The sequence below is a fragment of the Carassius gibelio genome, chromosome B20 (genome assembly GCF_023724105.1).
Source record: "Carassius gibelio isolate Cgi1373 ecotype wild population from Czech Republic chromosome B20, carGib1.2-hapl.c, whole genome shotgun sequence".
Classification (NCBI taxonomy): domain Eukaryota; kingdom Metazoa; phylum Chordata; class Actinopteri; order Cypriniformes; family Cyprinidae; genus Carassius; species Carassius gibelio.
In genome coordinates, this window is record NC_068415.1 from 26,900,461 (window position 1) to 26,918,457 (window position 17,997).

The 17,997-nt window shown below is 36.5% G+C and overlaps 1 protein-coding gene across 1 annotated transcript in view; it reads right to left on the reverse strand.

Moving 5' to 3' along the window:
* Positions 1 to 3,514: 3,514 nt before the first annotated feature.
* LOC127984076 (sentrin-specific protease 6) overlaps positions 3,515 to 17,997 on the reverse strand; it is a 33,710-nt gene continuing 19,227 nt past the window's right edge. The window contains exons 11-23 of the mRNA XM_052586548.1: positions 17,482 to 17,515; positions 17,190 to 17,378; positions 13,353 to 13,540; positions 13,128 to 13,261; positions 11,733 to 11,849; positions 11,485 to 11,607; positions 11,296 to 11,388; positions 9,676 to 9,878; positions 9,521 to 9,594; positions 8,060 to 8,148; positions 7,039 to 7,107; positions 6,689 to 6,839; positions 3,515 to 3,913 (exon numbers count right to left, since the gene is read on the reverse strand). Of these exons, the coding sequence (XP_052442508.1) occupies positions 3,707 to 3,913; positions 6,689 to 6,839; positions 7,039 to 7,107; positions 8,060 to 8,148; positions 9,521 to 9,594; positions 9,676 to 9,878; positions 11,296 to 11,388; positions 11,485 to 11,607; positions 11,733 to 11,849; positions 13,128 to 13,261; positions 13,353 to 13,540; positions 17,190 to 17,378; positions 17,482 to 17,515 (1,671 nt within the window). The 3' untranslated portion in view covers positions 3,515 to 3,706. The remainder of the gene's footprint in view (positions 3,914 to 6,688; positions 6,840 to 7,038; positions 7,108 to 8,059; positions 8,149 to 9,520; positions 9,595 to 9,675; positions 9,879 to 11,295; positions 11,389 to 11,484; positions 11,608 to 11,732; positions 11,850 to 13,127; positions 13,262 to 13,352; positions 13,541 to 17,189; positions 17,379 to 17,481; positions 17,516 to 17,997) is intronic.

Here is a 17,997-nt window from a genome sequence, read left to right on the forward strand (position 1 = left end):
AGAAAAAAGTGTAGAATTGGGGTAATACTAATTGGGGGACTACCTGTAGCTTGTTTATTAAAGAAGCAGGACAACCACCTAGAAGTGCATTTCAATAGTCCAGTCTAGAGGTCATAAATGCATGATTTTTTTTTTTTTTTTGGGGGGGGGGGGGGGGGGGGGGGTTGAATGTTTTTCAAAAGGCAAGTTGGGGGGGGGGGGGTTGAATGTTTTTCAAAAGGCAAGTTGCTGTCTAATATTACACCCAGATTTTTGACTGTAGAGAAAGTAACAATAAATCTGTCTAGTTACAAGCTGTCTTATTTGAATTTAATAGGAGAAAATGATTGGTCATCCAATCTTTTACATTTTTAACACACTCTGTTAGCTTATATAATTTAGAGATTCAGCTGGTCTTGTTGAGATATATAGTTCATTATCATCAGCATAGCAGTGGACACTAATACTGTATTTTCAATATTATTACCAAGGGGCAACATGTATATTGAAAATAGCAGAGGACCAAGGACAGATCCTTGTGGCACTCTATATTCTACTGTTAATAAATGAGTTGATTCCCCATGGTTATAGTATGAACCAACAAAAAATTTGAATGCTTATGATGTTTCCGGCATATATATTAAAAATGATTATCCATCTGTAAGCATCCAGGGTCAAAACATTATACACAAATATGCAAGTCTTAGTAGGCATTCAAGATTTGCATTTAAACATTTAAGAACATTCATTAACCACATACAATATAATTTAAACATATGAGTTATAAAAATAAAAAATCACCCCCCTCACAGTTGTCACGAAGGGCAAAATTAGCTATATAGAGCTAAATATATATTTTTTTTCTGCTGTAAAGTTGGACATTTTAACATAGACTCCCTTTTGTAGCCAGCCTCCAGGAGCCAATCGGTGATCTGCAGTTTTAGTCACTTCCGTGTTGGTTTGAGAGGGAGTGGAAGGTTGCCGCTTGGTCTTACCTTAGACCTGCCCTGAGGGACTGTCATTAGTCCCCTATTGTTTCACTGTCGGAACAAATGTACACAAGAATGACCCCTTAGTTTCAGCCTCATACATCACACCCACGGACCGCTGGCTAAATGTCTGATGCATATGGGACACAAACTCTTGAGGAGTGTCAAAGTCTTTATCAGGCTGGTTGTATTCTACAGGATTTCCGCGAGACGTTGTGTCACATTCTTTAATGTTCCACCTGGAAACAAAGATACTGTGGCACCAAACCCCCTCACGAAAGAAGAAAGACATTGTGTTAACTACTGTGATGAACAGCCCTTATCAGGATCAACTAAACACTGGATTTTTAAAAGTATGTGAAATATTTAAAGTTCGTGGCATAGAATGTTTAAAAAACATTCAAGAGTTTTACAAACACCGGTCTGTTATTGTGGCGACATTTCCACGCCGCGAAACTTGACGATGAATGAAACAAACTGTGATTGGTTGTTAGATATGTCCATCAAATGGACTCATGAGCAGGCCTTGGCCAATGAAAGCTGCCATGGATTCCAGACCTTCAGCCGTCAGTCTGAAGGTCTGGCTACGTGAGACTAATGACCCTAAGTGATGTTCTGTTGTTGGATGTGATAATGAACACAGCAGTCGTCATTTACTCCCGACATCTGAATTCACTGAAGACCCAGTAGATTACATTTGTTTCTGAAGGGAATGCATCCCCGATCTACATAATCATTCGTGATCCAGCTTCACCAACAGAAGAATTGAGTGTAAGATTTTTTTTTTATTACGTTTTTTTTTTTTATCTTGAATCTTTGCAAATTGCCTTTCCTAATAATGTGCCAACTAGCAAGCTTCTTGATGAATGCGCTAAAGTAAACTCACTCAGAGAGTGGCTTGGAAGAGAGGGGCGGGGTCAGCAGAGCTCATTAACATTTAAAGGAAAATGCTACAAAACGGCTTGCTCTGAAAATAGCTGTTTTTGAAAGAGTAAAAAAGGTGTTTTTACATGGCCATTGAGAACTTTTAACCAAACTATGTTACAGACTTTTCATTAAAAAATCATACCAACCTGTGGAAAATCGGCATCCCATGACCCCTTTAAGCCACATAATGAGACCGGTCTCATGAAAATGCATATAAATAGTACGCCAAATAAAAACACAAAATTGTGATATTGATAGGTAAAAATTTACTTTGTGTGTGTGCATATGATAAGCAACAATCCCATCACAACTAATTAAATTTCTGTCAATTTCTACATATAAACAGTACGCCAAATCGAAACAAACTCATGCTATTGATACACACTTTCATGAGATCGGGTAGACATAATATACTTGGTATCACATGTGTTCTGTGAAAAAATTCCTTTTGTCTTGATTTTTATGTTGAAGTGTTTCCTTTGCTGTATTTGTAGTCTTTTTGAAGTTTTTGCCATTGATTATTCGGATTGTTCCAGTTTGTTACCCCCCTGTGCATTTACTATATACACCATGTGTTTCAGTTTTTGTTAGCTGGTTGCTGTCAAAAGACAAACACAAGGAACCCCCACAGAACACATGTGGCACTTGTGTATACAGCAAATCTCTCAACTGCTTGATTGCTTGTATCATTGCAAAACGTTAACTATATTCTCTCCCAGCTCTAATCCGCTAAATGCAACTATAAGGATTTATTATAAACATTAACATCATGATTTTCTCTAAAGCTACTTTGAAACAATGTGTATTATGAAAAATATTATTCAGATATAATTGGACAACAAAAATTAGGCTGGTGAGCGCTCATGAGCTACCAAGATGGCTTTCTCCAGAAATACTATCGTCCTCTTTGACTCTAACGGATGTTTTGTTGGCGCTACAGTCAGAACGTTGTCATTATAAAGGACGTCAACCAGCATTTTAAATTAAATGGCAAGCTTCAGTTTTGGACTATATGGACACAAATACTTAGCAAAAATGAACTGATGCTTGTAAAATTGCTTCACAAGCTAAAGGCCGTTTGACATGACTCGGGTCATGGCTTCAACTCATCATGCAATGCTTGACTTCCACTGGCTACAAGTCTACAGCAGACAGGGTCAAAATCACTGAACTTTGAGCTTTTCATTACAATACCTGACCTTCTCCAGTGTATGCTTTATGAAACGTAAAATCATGTGAAAGTGCCTCGAGACCTCAAATGTTGTGAATCAGCTCAAATATGGAAACAAGATATTCACCACATTTTTTCACACTTCATATTGTTGTATTAGACTGTACCAAGACAAATGTGCACTCTTGAACAGCAGAACACTGAAAAACGATTTCTATCTTGTTGTTGATACAAAGTTTGCTTTGATACTGATTTTCACAAAAAAGAGGTATGAAGTGCTAACAGAATATTGAACAATACGGTTTTTAACCCTCTAGGCACATTAGAGTAAACCATCACTGATGAACACAAACTTTATTTTACAGATGGTGCAAAACTGAAATGACGAAGTGACCGTAAATGAGATGTGATACTCAAAAGGCAGCAAAGTGAAAGAAAAAAGCCTAGCTTATGTATATGTACCATTTATTCGATACAAATAAAAAAAACAAAACGCTCTTCTTTTTAAATTTCAAAACTATAAGAAGGTCATAAGAAATAACGTCAGAGTTGTCCAGCAGCGTACAATCACACAAGGCCCTGATTGGCTCTTAGTGTTTCTGAGTCCTGTGATGGAGAAAGCGTAGCAGCGTGGCGGAGCTCAGGAGCTGACTGGAGGGATGAGATCAGCTGACTCGAAGGTATCCTCACAGGGGCTGTGTGTCTGCTCACAGCTCTCCAGATTGAGCTGCTGTTGAGTCTGAAGCTTCAGAATGAGCTCCTTCATCTCGTCCCGCTTGGTTTTCATCCGTTGCTGGGGAAACCAATCCAATAAACTAATTGGGAGATGAAAGCTTGGAATTGGTTTCTGGGGAAAAAAAACAAATAAATTATTGCATTAGTTGCCAACTTAACAGTCAGTTCAGTTATATGAGGGTCACTAAAGTGTGTTCTTATGTTCTTTCATCAGCATTATTGTCTCTTCCTCTGAAGCAACTTCACTGCTGACAAGTCAAAGTGAGTGGAGAAAAATTTAATAAATAATGTACTACACAGCATTGTTGTAGAGCGGATTCATCTGTAGGACACTGCTTTGTTTAATCCATTATTTAAAAAAATATATTATTCTACATTCTGCCCAATGTTGTCCTCCAAATGATGTGCAATTTGAAGTGATTGAAAACAAGTATAGTGAATGTATTCATGTCGGCTATGAGCAACTGATCATTGTGTGAAATAAATAGGGGTTGCAATTTAAACTGACTGCTTTACCATTTGAAAGTAATTACTTGTTACTTTCAAAATTTTAGACCTTCATTAAAAGTCAAACTAGTAATGCTTTAGTAAAATGTACAAAGAAATATTGTGCTTCATCTATTTGATGTGAATACTGTATGCATGCCATCACATTTTAAACAGAAATGTTCTGTCATGATGAGCCTTTATGCAAAATAGAAATGTGTGACTTTCTTACATTTACAGAGAAGGATGCAAGTGTAAAATGCAAGCTAATGTGCTGAGGAAAACAAGGCTCAAAAGCAAGAACCAACACATGCATCCATCATATTAAACTCCATGCTCTTTCAAAGTGCTTCACGTTTAGGACATCTTGTGTCATTTACTTTTTCCCGCAACTTCACGGGTGTAAAGTAGTTTAGCTGACAGATGTTTTCCATGTACAGAGTACAATCAATAATCAAATTTGTTGTCAGTTTTCTTCTTTACTAGTTGTTGCAGCCCTGTACTGTTGAATTACTGATTTTGATCAGCTGACACACTTTTCATGTGTGCAGAGCTATTATGAACAGAAATTGTAATAAATTCAATGGTGGTCTCCATTCAGATTAATGCTATGTTTACATAACAACAGTGTGGTCAAAAAATTGAAAAGTTTGTCCCTTGCATTAAATTTTTTTTTTTTTATGTATACACGACAGCGTTTTCAAAATGATTCATGTTTAAACATCCACTTAAATGGCCCAAAACGCCGTATTACATATGCCAGACCAGTAGTTGGCGCTGTCATATTGTTAGTAAACAGTACCTGAGTGAAGTGATGATTATATATTGAATAAGATGTGTCGCCGATGTTGTTTGTAAAATAGATGAAGTAAATCAACACCTTCCTGAAGAAGCGTTAGCAAACTCTTGATCAGCAACAACAGTACCATGTACTTGTACCATGTTTGTTCAAAGATTCCCGTTTTGGGTGTTTACACAGAAAAAACAACAGTGCCTTTTTCAAAAACTTCATTGCGTAAACAGTAAAAACAGTTTTTGGCTGAAAACATTGTGTAAACGGCCCATATGGTTACTGGTTCCTTTAACGACTCTTTTTTTTAATATATCTTGGTACAAAAAACAACAACACTTCTGCCAAAATTCTTATATCAGTTAAGATAACTCCTTAAAAACTGTGCTACTGCAAAAAAAAAAAAAAGCTTGTAACTTTTTTAATTATTATTACTATTATTATTATTATTTCACAGCCCACGATAGCTGCACATGACAGCTGGCGACAGACACTGTTTTATGAAAATTCTGGTAACACTTTAGTTTAGGGACCAATTCTCACTATTAACTAGCATGCATATTACTAACATATTGGCTGTTTATTAGTACTTATAAAGCACATATTAGTGTCTTATTCTGGATGACCATATGTTAGATCAATTAAACCTACCCAATACATAAATGTAACAACTATCTTACTATTGCTACAAGCAGCAAATCAGGGGATTATTGTGGCATCGTGGTTCATAGAAAAGGTCTGAAATTTTCATTTTCGTCATCCTAAAAATTGGTCATGCTCAGAAGCCTTGCACACAGAGTGTGATGCCTATTAATCCATAGAAAAAATATTAGCTAAATCTTCAAGTCTTCAAGCAGCGAGGTTGATTTTGTGGTCCTCTCGCGTCTTAAAAAAAGAAAAATAAAGGACATATTGGTTCCATCTAATCCTGATATATAGAGAGTTGGGACAGTTCCATCTCCTTATTAAGTAGAAGAGAGATCATCACGGGTGATTTTAAGTTCACTTTCAGGATGTCAGTGGCTCAGTTTGATGTTTTGCTAGCGATACTAGAGCCACATATTAAAAAGGAAGACCCCCAAATTCTGTGAAATCAGTGTGCAAGGATCTTTACGGTGCTTTGTGCAGCGAGCTGAGGTGGACAATCGCCATTCTGGATTTTGTTGTTATCTCGAACGGTGGCTATAAATTGTCAAAACATCCCTTAAAAATGCTTGCTACGGATGCTAAAAATGCTGAAAATGTAACCCGATCAATTTTTTTTTTTTAATGATGGACAAAAGTTTAGGCAGTGTGTAAAAGTGATTGACACAAAGTGAAGTCATATTTATTTTTCAATTTATGCAAAGATTTCGGACTCATTGTGCAATAGCCTTTAGAATTGGTCCAAAATCTAAAGTGAGACCTGAATTACCTATTGGCTTAAATGTGAAACTATTACACTGCAATGTCATTTATCTTTACCAGGATGTCTGGGATGTGTGTCAACTAAAGTGTAGAAAATGAGGAAGCTCTGGCAGTTTTTTTTAATCTTTCAGACTCTATTCTGGGGGATCTATAATATGTCGTCCAGTCCACTATTAGATATACAGTTCCCATGAGTCCTCTCACCTCAAAGAAGCTCTCCACATACTGCAGCACATAAACTCCACAATCACTGAAGTTATCCTGCTGGGGCACACGAGGACTCGAGCCCTTCATCACATCCTTCCCAAAACTCCTCTTGGAGCCTTTCTTTACCTCCCACTCCACCTCTAGATACCTGCACAAACACCAGGACAAACACTCACTAGCATACATGCAAACTTACAGCCACTCTCGTTATTGTTTAAAAACTCATGCGAACTGTCCATGATTATCACGGAAAAATACATAAGTGCATGCAAAAATACCTGCGATCAGAAAATCATTTTAAATTAAAGGTTTTATTTTTACTCGTCTGTGTCAGAGCAATAACTTACTCGCGTAATGTTTTCACCACAGTCGACCTGGTTGGTCCACGCAGGGAGTCCATGATCAGAATACAAGGCCTGAGGATTTTAATAACATGACAACGAGTGCTGAAAAATAGGAACTGTATTGGAACAATTTACAATAAACAAATAAATTACATTTTGTGTCATCCATACTTTGAGATCATGTAAGCAAGTTGGGCTGTACAGTAAAATAGATTTGCATATCATTAACTATCAGTAACTGTGGAAGTTCAGACCATGGCGCCGGATGAGCTGACTCAGATGAAGCACATAGTTTAAGAACAGAAGTGGACCTAGGACAGAACCTTGAGGCACTCAAAGTGACAGAATGAGATTTGGATTTATCAGTGCTAATGAACTGTTGCCTGTCTAAGAAATATGAACCCAGCCACTGTAAGACAGTATTAGTAATACCAATCTCCAACAAACGAGATAGATCTGCAGTACAGAATGGCAAACAGTAACAAAAGCTGCACTCAGGTCTAAAAGAACCAGAAAGAAGCAAGAAGCAGGTCGTTTACTACTCTTAGAAGAGCGGTTTCTGTACTATGGTGAGGTAAAAATCCAATGATTCTGTGATTCAAGTGAGTATGTAATTGTTTGGCGAATACTTTTTTTAGGACCTTTGGGTAAGTAATTGATCACAAAATTTTCAAATGGAGGTGGGCTCTCTGTATAGTTTACAGCATTAGTTGGGAGAGATTTTTTCTTAAAACTTTAATAAAACTAAATTATTGGCATCTGTATAAGCAGATATAATTCTGAATGACCGTCTGTACTGGCTGAGAAATGTCTTAACGGTGCTTCTCAAGTTTAAACTCTTCTGTAGCTTTCAACTGGTAAACAAACAGGGTTAATATCAGGTCATCAAAGCTAACGTGTAAATTAAAAAGTATTTATCTGATTTGATGTAACTGATTCACTCTGTTCAAAAATGTTATATTGAATCAAAATATTTCATAATGAATTAGCTATACAAAGTTATTTGAGGAATATTTGCTCTTACTGTTTGCAGATGGTGGGTTTGGATGTCAACTCGGCTTTGTCAAAGCTCCCACACTCATCGATCAAACTGTCATCTTCACTACATTCGTCCTGAAAACCGAGAAAGCAACATGTAAAAGAGACAGACAAAACTCCCAAAAATCATCCAAACATTACATTTCTTGACAAAATCTAATACACACACTACACCATAATACTAAGTAGCTGACCAAAGTGCTGAACAGAGTATTAAAAAAAAAAACAATAATTATAAATAAATATAAAATAAGAATAAAACAACATGGAAGACAATGTACTAAAAACACAGTACTAAGATTAGATTAAAATGCCTGGGAGAAAATATATGTTTTCAGCCTCTTTTTAAACATTATAATAGAAGGTGCTGGACGAATATCCAGTGGCAGCTGATTCCATAAGCGAGGGGCAGCAACTGAAAAAGCTCTGGCGCCCTTGGTTTTTAAACGTGATTGAGGGACATATAAAAGATACTGATCAGCAGACCTTAAGGATCTACTAGATGAATGTGGGATAATACGAACTTTTAAATAAGAGGGGGCTTGATCATTAAGAGCTTTAAAAACAAACAAATAACTTTAAACTGAATTCTGAAATGGACTGGGAGCCAATGGAGCGATGTTAGGATCAGGGTGACATGGTCAAATTTCTTTGCTCTGGTTAGCATCCTTGCAGCTGCATTTTTAATCATCTGGAGGCGAGAAATGGTTAACTTAAGAAAGGCCCAAATAAAAGCATGAATGACCTTCTCCAAATCTTGAAACGAACAAGAATGATTTAAGTTTAGAAATAATCCGTAGTTGATAAAAACTATTTTTAACAACCAAATTTATTTTCTTGGTTAAGCATAATTCAGAGTCCAAGATGACACCTAGGTTCCTGACCTGAGAAGAAACTGAGGGGAAATGATTGCCAAGTTCCTTAATAAGCCCGTTTCTCAATTTGGGGGGACCAAAAACAATAATGTAAACAAATAAACACAATGTTGGAAACAATGTTTTTTTTTTTAACCTAAAATAGTTCCATTGTTGCCGTGTCACAAGCAGTTTGCATGTGTAACCTTTTTATTTACATTTAAGCATGTAAAGTACCATTCAAAATTTTGTGGTCAATTTGTTTTAATGTTGTTAAAAGCCTCATCAATTCTGAATTTTCAGCATCATTACAGTCTCCAGTGACAGCTGGTCCTTCAGAAATCATTCTAATATGCTGATTTGCTGCTTAAGAATTGTTTTATTATTATTATCAATGTTGAAAACAGTTGTGCCGCTTAACAGTTGTCATTTTCTCTTAGAATTCCATGCAGAATAGAAAATTCCAAAGAACAGAATTTATTTAAATTATAAATCTTTTCTAGCACTGCACAGATAAAATACATCCCTACAATATAAGCTCACTTCGATGGCTACATGACAAAAGTCAACTTAGCCAAACTGAAGCAACTTACCTGACATGAACTTTGGTCATCTGAGTGTTGGGAGTCATCTGTCCCATAACACTCGATTATTCGGTGTAAACCATCTAGAATATAAGACAAGTGGAAATCAAGCAGTGACACAGGAGCAGTCTGCATTCAATCACTCATGTGGCTCACGTGCTGACCTGTGTACTGCTGCTGTCTGTTCACATCAGCCTCAGATCTGTGTGAGACGGCCGTGTGCTGCCTGACGCCATCCAGCTCATCCGAACCTCCATCAGTGGGTGGGCTGGTGGACACAAGAGTTTGAGGCTGGTACAGTGGGTTTGGCTCAACATGAGCCTTCTCCAGACCCGGAAAACAGATTATAGCAAGATACCAGTGTGCACTAGATGGACACAGAAAGACAGATCAGGAGACTCATTATAAAAACATGACACTACACACCACTTCAGCAGCTGATTTAATATGAATCACAAGAAGGACAGTTTGAAGGACAGTTTGACATTTTAGTGTAAAACAACTAGTTAAATGAATTCAATCTTTTCCCCTGAACCATACAGAAGTTGATTTCATAACTGATTTTCCTATTATCTGAGCATTTGCAGTACAACATTCAAGTTATTAAGAAACCACAAGTTTTTAAATAACACTATCTGATACTACAGGCAACACCCTTCCCTAAACCACAGAAGACACCCGATGAAAGACTTTGTAATTCAAACGAAAGTCTTGACAGTGCAATGAAAGACATTCCCATGCATTCTCCTTAAGGGTGGGCGATATGACCATTTTTATCACAATAATGACTTTTAATCATAATATAGTTATTTCTGCTTTTAATAAGGCTTTTATGATATCAAAGTTTTTGCTGCAATAGAATTTTCAGAACTCTTGTCAATTTTCACACTCTGTGTCAATATCACACAAAAAAAGGTAACTAATTACAAGCAACAGGACAATAAAAACCAACAATATAAATTAATTTTAAAAAAAAAGTAAGTTTCTTATTATTAAAGTTACAAAAGTGATTCAGTCAAGAGCAGTGAGAGGTTTTCTCAGACAGACAGGAGGAATAACAGGCAGCTTCCCCTTTAAAGGTACAGTAGGTGATTGTCTTCAGAAACAGTTTTTGTTATGCTGGTTGAATGTCTCTTCACATAGCAATCATTAAGTTAAGTGGTCTAAATGTATTTATCTGTGGAAGGTGCAGGACCAAGAAATGTTCGTCCAATCAAAACGCTCAGTCTAAGCATTTTAATCCTCTTTCCTTCCTGCCTGTCAACATGTGTATCTGCATTCATCTGCACACCCTGTTCACGCAGACAGAAAACATCATCATCGCGTTCACGCACACTGTGCAGACAGAGCTAGAATGGCAGACAAACCCAATCCTCCTTCCTGGTATTGTAGTACTTTTAACGTTTTTAAGTTTACATACACTTAAGACCTAAATGACTGTTTTTCTGAGGATACTTGCAAAGATGGGCATGTTCATTCATATGTGTATTGAACCATTCAAGGCCAAAAAAGCAACAAAAATACTTGTGCCTTATGAGCAGCGGATTCAAATCTCACAGACAGCAATATTGTTTGCATTTGAGCGGCTTAAACAGCAATGCTTAAAAGGTGTGCAAACGTTACATTTTCGTGACCACAGCACATCACAACTTGGCATGGGTGCATAACCGTGACAAATTTCTACCGGTTAATCGTGTCTACCACCGTATATATCACCCAGCCCTATTATGGCCAATTCCTCACGTGATCGATGGATAAATGGAGATAAATAAACAGTGTCTTACGACTCATTGATGGGCACAAAGATGAAGTCTTTCTGGAAGAGATCCACGTGACGCGTCCATGTCTTCACTCTGTTGTGTTTCCTCTTCTGTATGCTGAAACACATCACAAAGTCACGTCTCAAATGGATCTCAGCACAGTAACTGAGCTCCAAGGAAATGTGAATCTTTGAGATGACGACGTGAGCTCACGGTAAGTTGGACGTGTCGACAGTGTTTCTCCGCTCTCTCTGATTGAGTCTCTTATAGAAGAACGAGCTAAACACGTGACTGCGGATAGCATCTTCCTTCTTTAACTTCTCCAAAAACAGATATCTAGGAGCACACAGTACACGATTATCAGATCAGAATTTATGCCCACTCACAAAATGAGGTTTAGAATTATTTTTTTTTTATATCTGGTCACAACAATTAATATTGACTGAAATAAAGATAATGACTTTAAATAGAAGTCGATGATGACGTCGTTGAGAAACTCTCCGTCATTCAGACAGTGGAGGTCCTCATTGGTTACAGAGATTCCTCTTTTAGCAGGCGGCGGGGGGTAAACCAGCAACCTACAGAAACAAACAAAAACAACACCAACCAAATGTATGGAATATTTTATTTCCTGATTTTTTTTCTACTGGCCATCTCTACATCAGCTAAAATTTCCACTGGCCTCTCAAAATTGTCAATGGCCCACAACAAAAAAAGCATAATTTTTATTGTTTTTCACCCATTCAACCTTGTATTGTAATAAATGTTAATGTTTTATAAACGTTAATGTCTTGACTTTTTAAATATGCATGACTTCAAAACATGCAAATGCTAAAGTTTTGTGATGATGCACTATATACTGTATACTGAGGTTGTTGGAAATAATCGATGCACTGTGATTATTTTCAATGAAAAAAAATAGTTGGTTGTTGATTGGAGAAGTCATGCAGAAAGAAGTCTGTCATCTTCACTACGAAATCAAATAAAGACATTTTGATTAAACGTTTTTTTTTGCTGAAATTAAATGTTGAAGCCAGAGAAGATAGTAAGTAGGAAGTGAACATTTTACCAACTGGCCTGATTAAAGGTACATGTTGTAGGACCAGCCACTAGAGGGCGCACTACCAAAACAATAACAATCGCGTGGTTTGTTGACACTAAGGAGGAGCGTGGAATGATGGGATTTGTTGTCTTCTACCCAACCGCTGACGGCCATCAATCAGACGGAGAGATAAATCATGGATTTAATGTGAGTTCAACGATCTGCCCAAGTAGATTACATATAAAGTCAATGCAAAGACGTGATCAGACGATGGATCAGATGCGTCCTCGCGCTGGTCTAGATGCGATGCCCCACGTTTGGCGTGTATGCCCCATAACACTTATCTTGTTGATCGTTATTATAGCATACGTTTTCTGTAAAGATACGAATCAAAACAACTCACCGGTCGAGTAAAACACAAGCGAGATCATCACCTATTTCTAGCTGAAGTTTGTCGCGAAGCTACTTCCGCATTTGTCCACGACACTGTTGTCATGTGTTTTCTACGTCAGTAAAGGCAGTAACAAACGGTAACTAACGTCATTGACAGGCGACTGCACTGCGCCGTGTCACTGTTTAGATGGGGATTTTCTCATGATTTACAAGTAGTTGAAAACATTAGTAATCAGCTGGACAAAATATATAACACTAGCCTAGTGGTTTTTGGATATTTTACTTCAAATATCTTACAAATTGTACCTTTATGCTACAATTTTTTTAAAAATAATAATTCACTGTGCCAAATCATAAAAAAAAAATTAAAACAAATGTGCCATGTGACACATGAAGATACAGCTGATGTGTTGGGTCTTACTTTATGATAGGACCAGTGAAGGTTGGCTGGAGCTCTGTCATCTCATCGTCCTCTTCACAGTACTCCTGGAGCCGAGCAGACATGCGTGTTCGCACCCCTGTCGATGCACAAGGTGCAGCTCGAACTCCTTTAACCTGAGGTGAAGGACAAACATTGGCTCCTTTCATACAGGAGAATAAAACGCATCAAGTCATAATTATCATGACTGAGCGCAACATAAATCACCTTTTCTTTGTCTATGGAGGCTTTATTGTACTCAAGCAGTCGACTGTTGGCCTCTTCAAAACTGATCATCTTGGGGAAATCTGACAGATTGTTGTTTCTGCCGATTTCAGCAAGGATATCCTCCAGAATCATCTCCTCTTGCAATGAGGGGCCACTCTCGAATATCAATACAATATACTTCTCATCATCTGGAGAGCATCAACAAAAAAGAAAGGAGTAAGATGTTCAAGTTCAAATACAACCAATAAAATAACCAACAGAACCAAAAGAAATCAAGAGCATAAAGTCCTCCAGAAACAAAATCACTACCAAAAGAAAGTGTTTTGGACAGTGTCCTATGTCAGTAAGTCAGATCTTAAAATCAGAGTTTCGCATCATCAGTAGGGCCCAATGAAATCCATTTAAGTTCTGTTTATGGATTCAGTTTTTTCCCAATCACTCAGAACAGTTTGAATGGTTAAATTAGATTTCATTAGTCAAAAAAACATTTTAAAGCCCCTTTAAATGTTTTACTTTTACCAAATTCTGTGTTTCCGTTGATGGTTTAATTTAACTGTAATGAAAAAAAATATCAGTTTACCGTATTTTTCGGACTATAAGTCGCACCTAAGTATAAGTCGCATCAGTCCAAAAATATGTCATGACAAGGAAAAAAAAACATATATAAGTCGCACTGGACTATAAGTCGCATTTATTTATAACCGAGCACCGAGAAAAAACATTACCGTCTCCAGCCGCGAGAGGGTGCTCTATGTTTTCAGTGTAGACTACAGGAGCACGAGCAGCATAGAGCGCCCTCTAGTGGCTGGAGACAGTAATGTTTTCTATTGGTTCATTTCTCTTGTTTCATGTCAAATTAATTTTGATAAATAAGTAGCACCTGACTATAAGTCGCAGGACCAGCCAAACAATGAAAAAAAGTGCCACTTCTAGTCCGGAAAATACGGTAATTGATTTAATAACGAATATGAATTTATTACCATTTAATTTTTTCTGTATATTTAAATTTTCTACTAAAATAATTTGTCTGGTAAATATTTCTTAAAAATACTTTTTTAATAATTGTATTATTAGTAGCAGTTCTATCATTATTACATAGTGATATTTCTGTCAGAGTTTATATTTTGACGGGTTGCTGTGAAGGTCTTTACGTTTCTTTCTGTTTGTATATATGAAGATGATAGTTTTTTTAAGAACTGTAAAATGCTCATGAAGTGACTCTTAGAGAAGTTCTAGAGAGTTTATGTGTTTGTGTACTACTATACTGAGGCGGCAGAGGCTGAAAATACTTCAGCATGTGGGCAGTAAATGACATATTCATTCATAGACGCACAGAACATCTGTCATATTTAACAGTATTTTCTGCAACCCTACACTGGGTGAAACTTTAAGCAAGTATCATTTTCAAAGAAAAGCTTTTCTCTGAAATTTTTGAGTCGTTTTTCAAATGACCTTTAAAGATGAAGTCGATTTTATTTTTTATTTTTTGTCAAAACAATTTTATATGAATGAGAATACAGGGGACGATGAGTGTAAAGGGCGTTTTCAAAAGTTGTTTGAATATATGCTTTGTTTTTGTGATTTTCTGTTATTTCAATCATTTAATATTTCTGAATTAAAATGTTATTTAAAAAATTAACCCCAACATGAATTTATGAATATAATTGCAGTCATGCGACCTTCTGAGAATCATTAAATGCCTGAAAAGCACCTACCTACCATCTGCCGACTCTGTGGCTTCTATACTGATTTCATTTGATTGGTAACTTAATCTTATTCTACTTGTTTCAATTCTGTTGTTTTAATTAGAAATGTTACAATAAAAAACTTTTTTTGAACCAGTGTTAATTTCATTGACTAAATATTTTCGTCATTATTTTCGTCACGAATATATTTTTGCCGACGAAAACGAAACGAAAACTAAAATAGAAGGCACTGATGGAGACTAAAACTATGACTAAATTGATTGACATTATCGTCAACGAATAAAGGACGAGACGAAAATAGACTGTGACGAAAATCAAATCAGCAGACGGGAGAGATGCGAGGAATGAGCAAAAGAACCGGCAAACAAGAACAGACTGCATGAGAGAAGAGAACCATTCAGAGCCTGACTTATTGAGACGTGAAGCGAAGGTTTTCAGTTTTTATGAGCTCCCGGGAAGTCGGCATTCGAAGAGGTGATAGGGACTTTAAGCAACAGCCTCTGGTGGAACGGCAACGCCATTCTGGCGTTGTATTGCGCCTGCGCGAATTTAACTGCTACTTTGTGACGTTCTAATTTAACGGTCTACTACGGGAGAACAGCTGATTTGCCAGAGTCGCTACAACGTGAGAGGTTAGGTAAATAAATGTTATGTTTTTAGACTTATTTACATCATACAATATTAAAAACTCCTCTTCTGACAAAAGATTGTCATTTAACGCCAAAAGCAATCCTTCTCCTGCTTTTTTAAATTATATATTTTTTTGGATCTCAATAAATGAATTAATGCTGCGTTGCGCTGTTCTGTTTTACCGTTGCTTAGTGACTTTTACGTTCTTGGCTACAGCGGTGTGACGGCAAACTTCCGGTCGCTGTAGCCGTTCCATTCGCAGCTGTTGCTTAAAGTCCCTACTGTCTAAAAGAGCGACAAAATGTCCACAGCTCACTTCACGTTTGACGACGAACAAAACAAAACAAAGTGTAAAGCACGCAGAGTGCTCATTCGTGGCAAGAACACAACCAATTTGAAAAGACATTTACAGACGAGCCACCCGGACATTTTCTGAAATGTAATTTCACAACGATGTTCTTTTGTTTATTGAGCTAAGCAAAATTGGAATAGTGCAGTGCGTAGATGTTGTAGCATTAAATATTACGAACTGAAAAGTACTGTAAAATAGCCCCTTCTTCAAATTAAATGCGAGCACAATACTAATACGTAATATCATGATAAATACATTTGATTAATACTAATGTTTAGTATATTTTATAATGTTCTACTTGTTGACAATATCACAAATATTTCTATATTAGTCATGTGAAACATGAATGTTCACATCCTATCATTATACATACAAATCTAGCAATAATGTAGTATTTAAAACATACAATATTGCTAGACAAATGAATACCTTATAAAATCTTGTTACTTTTTTTATCCACCTAGCTGCCAACTTATTAAATATTTACTTTAAATGTATGCACTTATTGTTCAGCTCAGCTGTAAGCTTTAAGGTCCTGGACCTAACATTATTTTTCTTTTATTGATGGTCAATTGGCAGCTAGTTATTGTTTACAGTATCATGACAGTGTTTGTTGCTGCATAAAAGCTTTTGAATCGAAATAAAGACACAGTTGTGTTGAAATAAAGTTGAATTTGTGTTTTATATATTTTGGTTAAGTTTGTTTCCTATACCAGCTGTAAAAAATTGTCTAGTAAATCTGTTATTGATTTTAGTCTTATTTTAGTCGACTAAAATACCAAGCAATTTTAGTCGACTAAAATACCAAGCAATTTTAGTCGACTAAAATAAGACTAAAATTAAAACAAATCAGATGACTAAAACTTGACTAAAACTAAAAAGAATTATAGTCAAAAGACTAAGACTAAAACTAAATTAAAATTTCGTGTCAAAATTAACACTGTTTTGAACTGAGAACACAAGATGATAATAAAGTTAGAAAAATGCCATTACAAAGGTTAAAACAAAATTCCCTGCAAATCATTTAAAGGAGTCAAATAGCACCTCATAATGGGAAGGTACATTTTTGATCAGAATTTTTAATTATTGATTAGAAGGTGCTCCTAGCTTTATACAGAGCGTAACGTGACGTAAGGTCCTGACACTCACTGTTGCCGCTGCAGTCGTACCACACTCCTCCCTCGTCCTGACACATCTGCAGCTGAGTCTGTAATCGCTGGCACTCTTCTTCTGTGGTCTGCAGAAACAGGACCGGCAGCTTCTTGACGGTACACCACTCACATCTGGTCAGCTCCGACGACCGCAAGAAAACACTCTCCAACATACTCACATCAGCACCTTCAAACACAACACCACGGCAAGCAAACCACAACTCAAGAGGTCTTATTTTACACAAAATGAATGAACCACGTGTAACATTGCTTTCTACTTGAATTTTTACCTTCTGTCTCCAGCTGTATGTTTTCCACTGTAAACTAGAAGAGAAAAACCCACAATTAATACAATTCTCACAAAGAAAACATACACTAGATGTAACGTATATTTATGTTAGAGGCTGACTGAACAGAAAGCAACAACTGGTTATCAGAAAAAAAAAATCTTTACAAAATAGTTTACAATGATTGTTCTTTGAATGCTGCATTTATATGAAAAAAAACAACAACAAAAAAAACCTAAATATATTCTAATTTTGTTCAGAATGATAAAAAAAAAATCATCATTAAACTCATGACTTGTACTAAAAAGTAATTGTTTAGTAATAAACTAGTGTTTTTTGTGTCGTTGCAAAGATGCAGTTGACGATGCAGACTCGCCATGAACATCAGAGAGAAATGCACATTTCATATGGATTAGTCTACATAATCAGAGAGTAGCCTATTTATTTTGGTTTGAATATTTTCTTTTAAAATAGACATTTCAAGCTTTCTGTAATATATAGCCTATATTTCTCAAATCT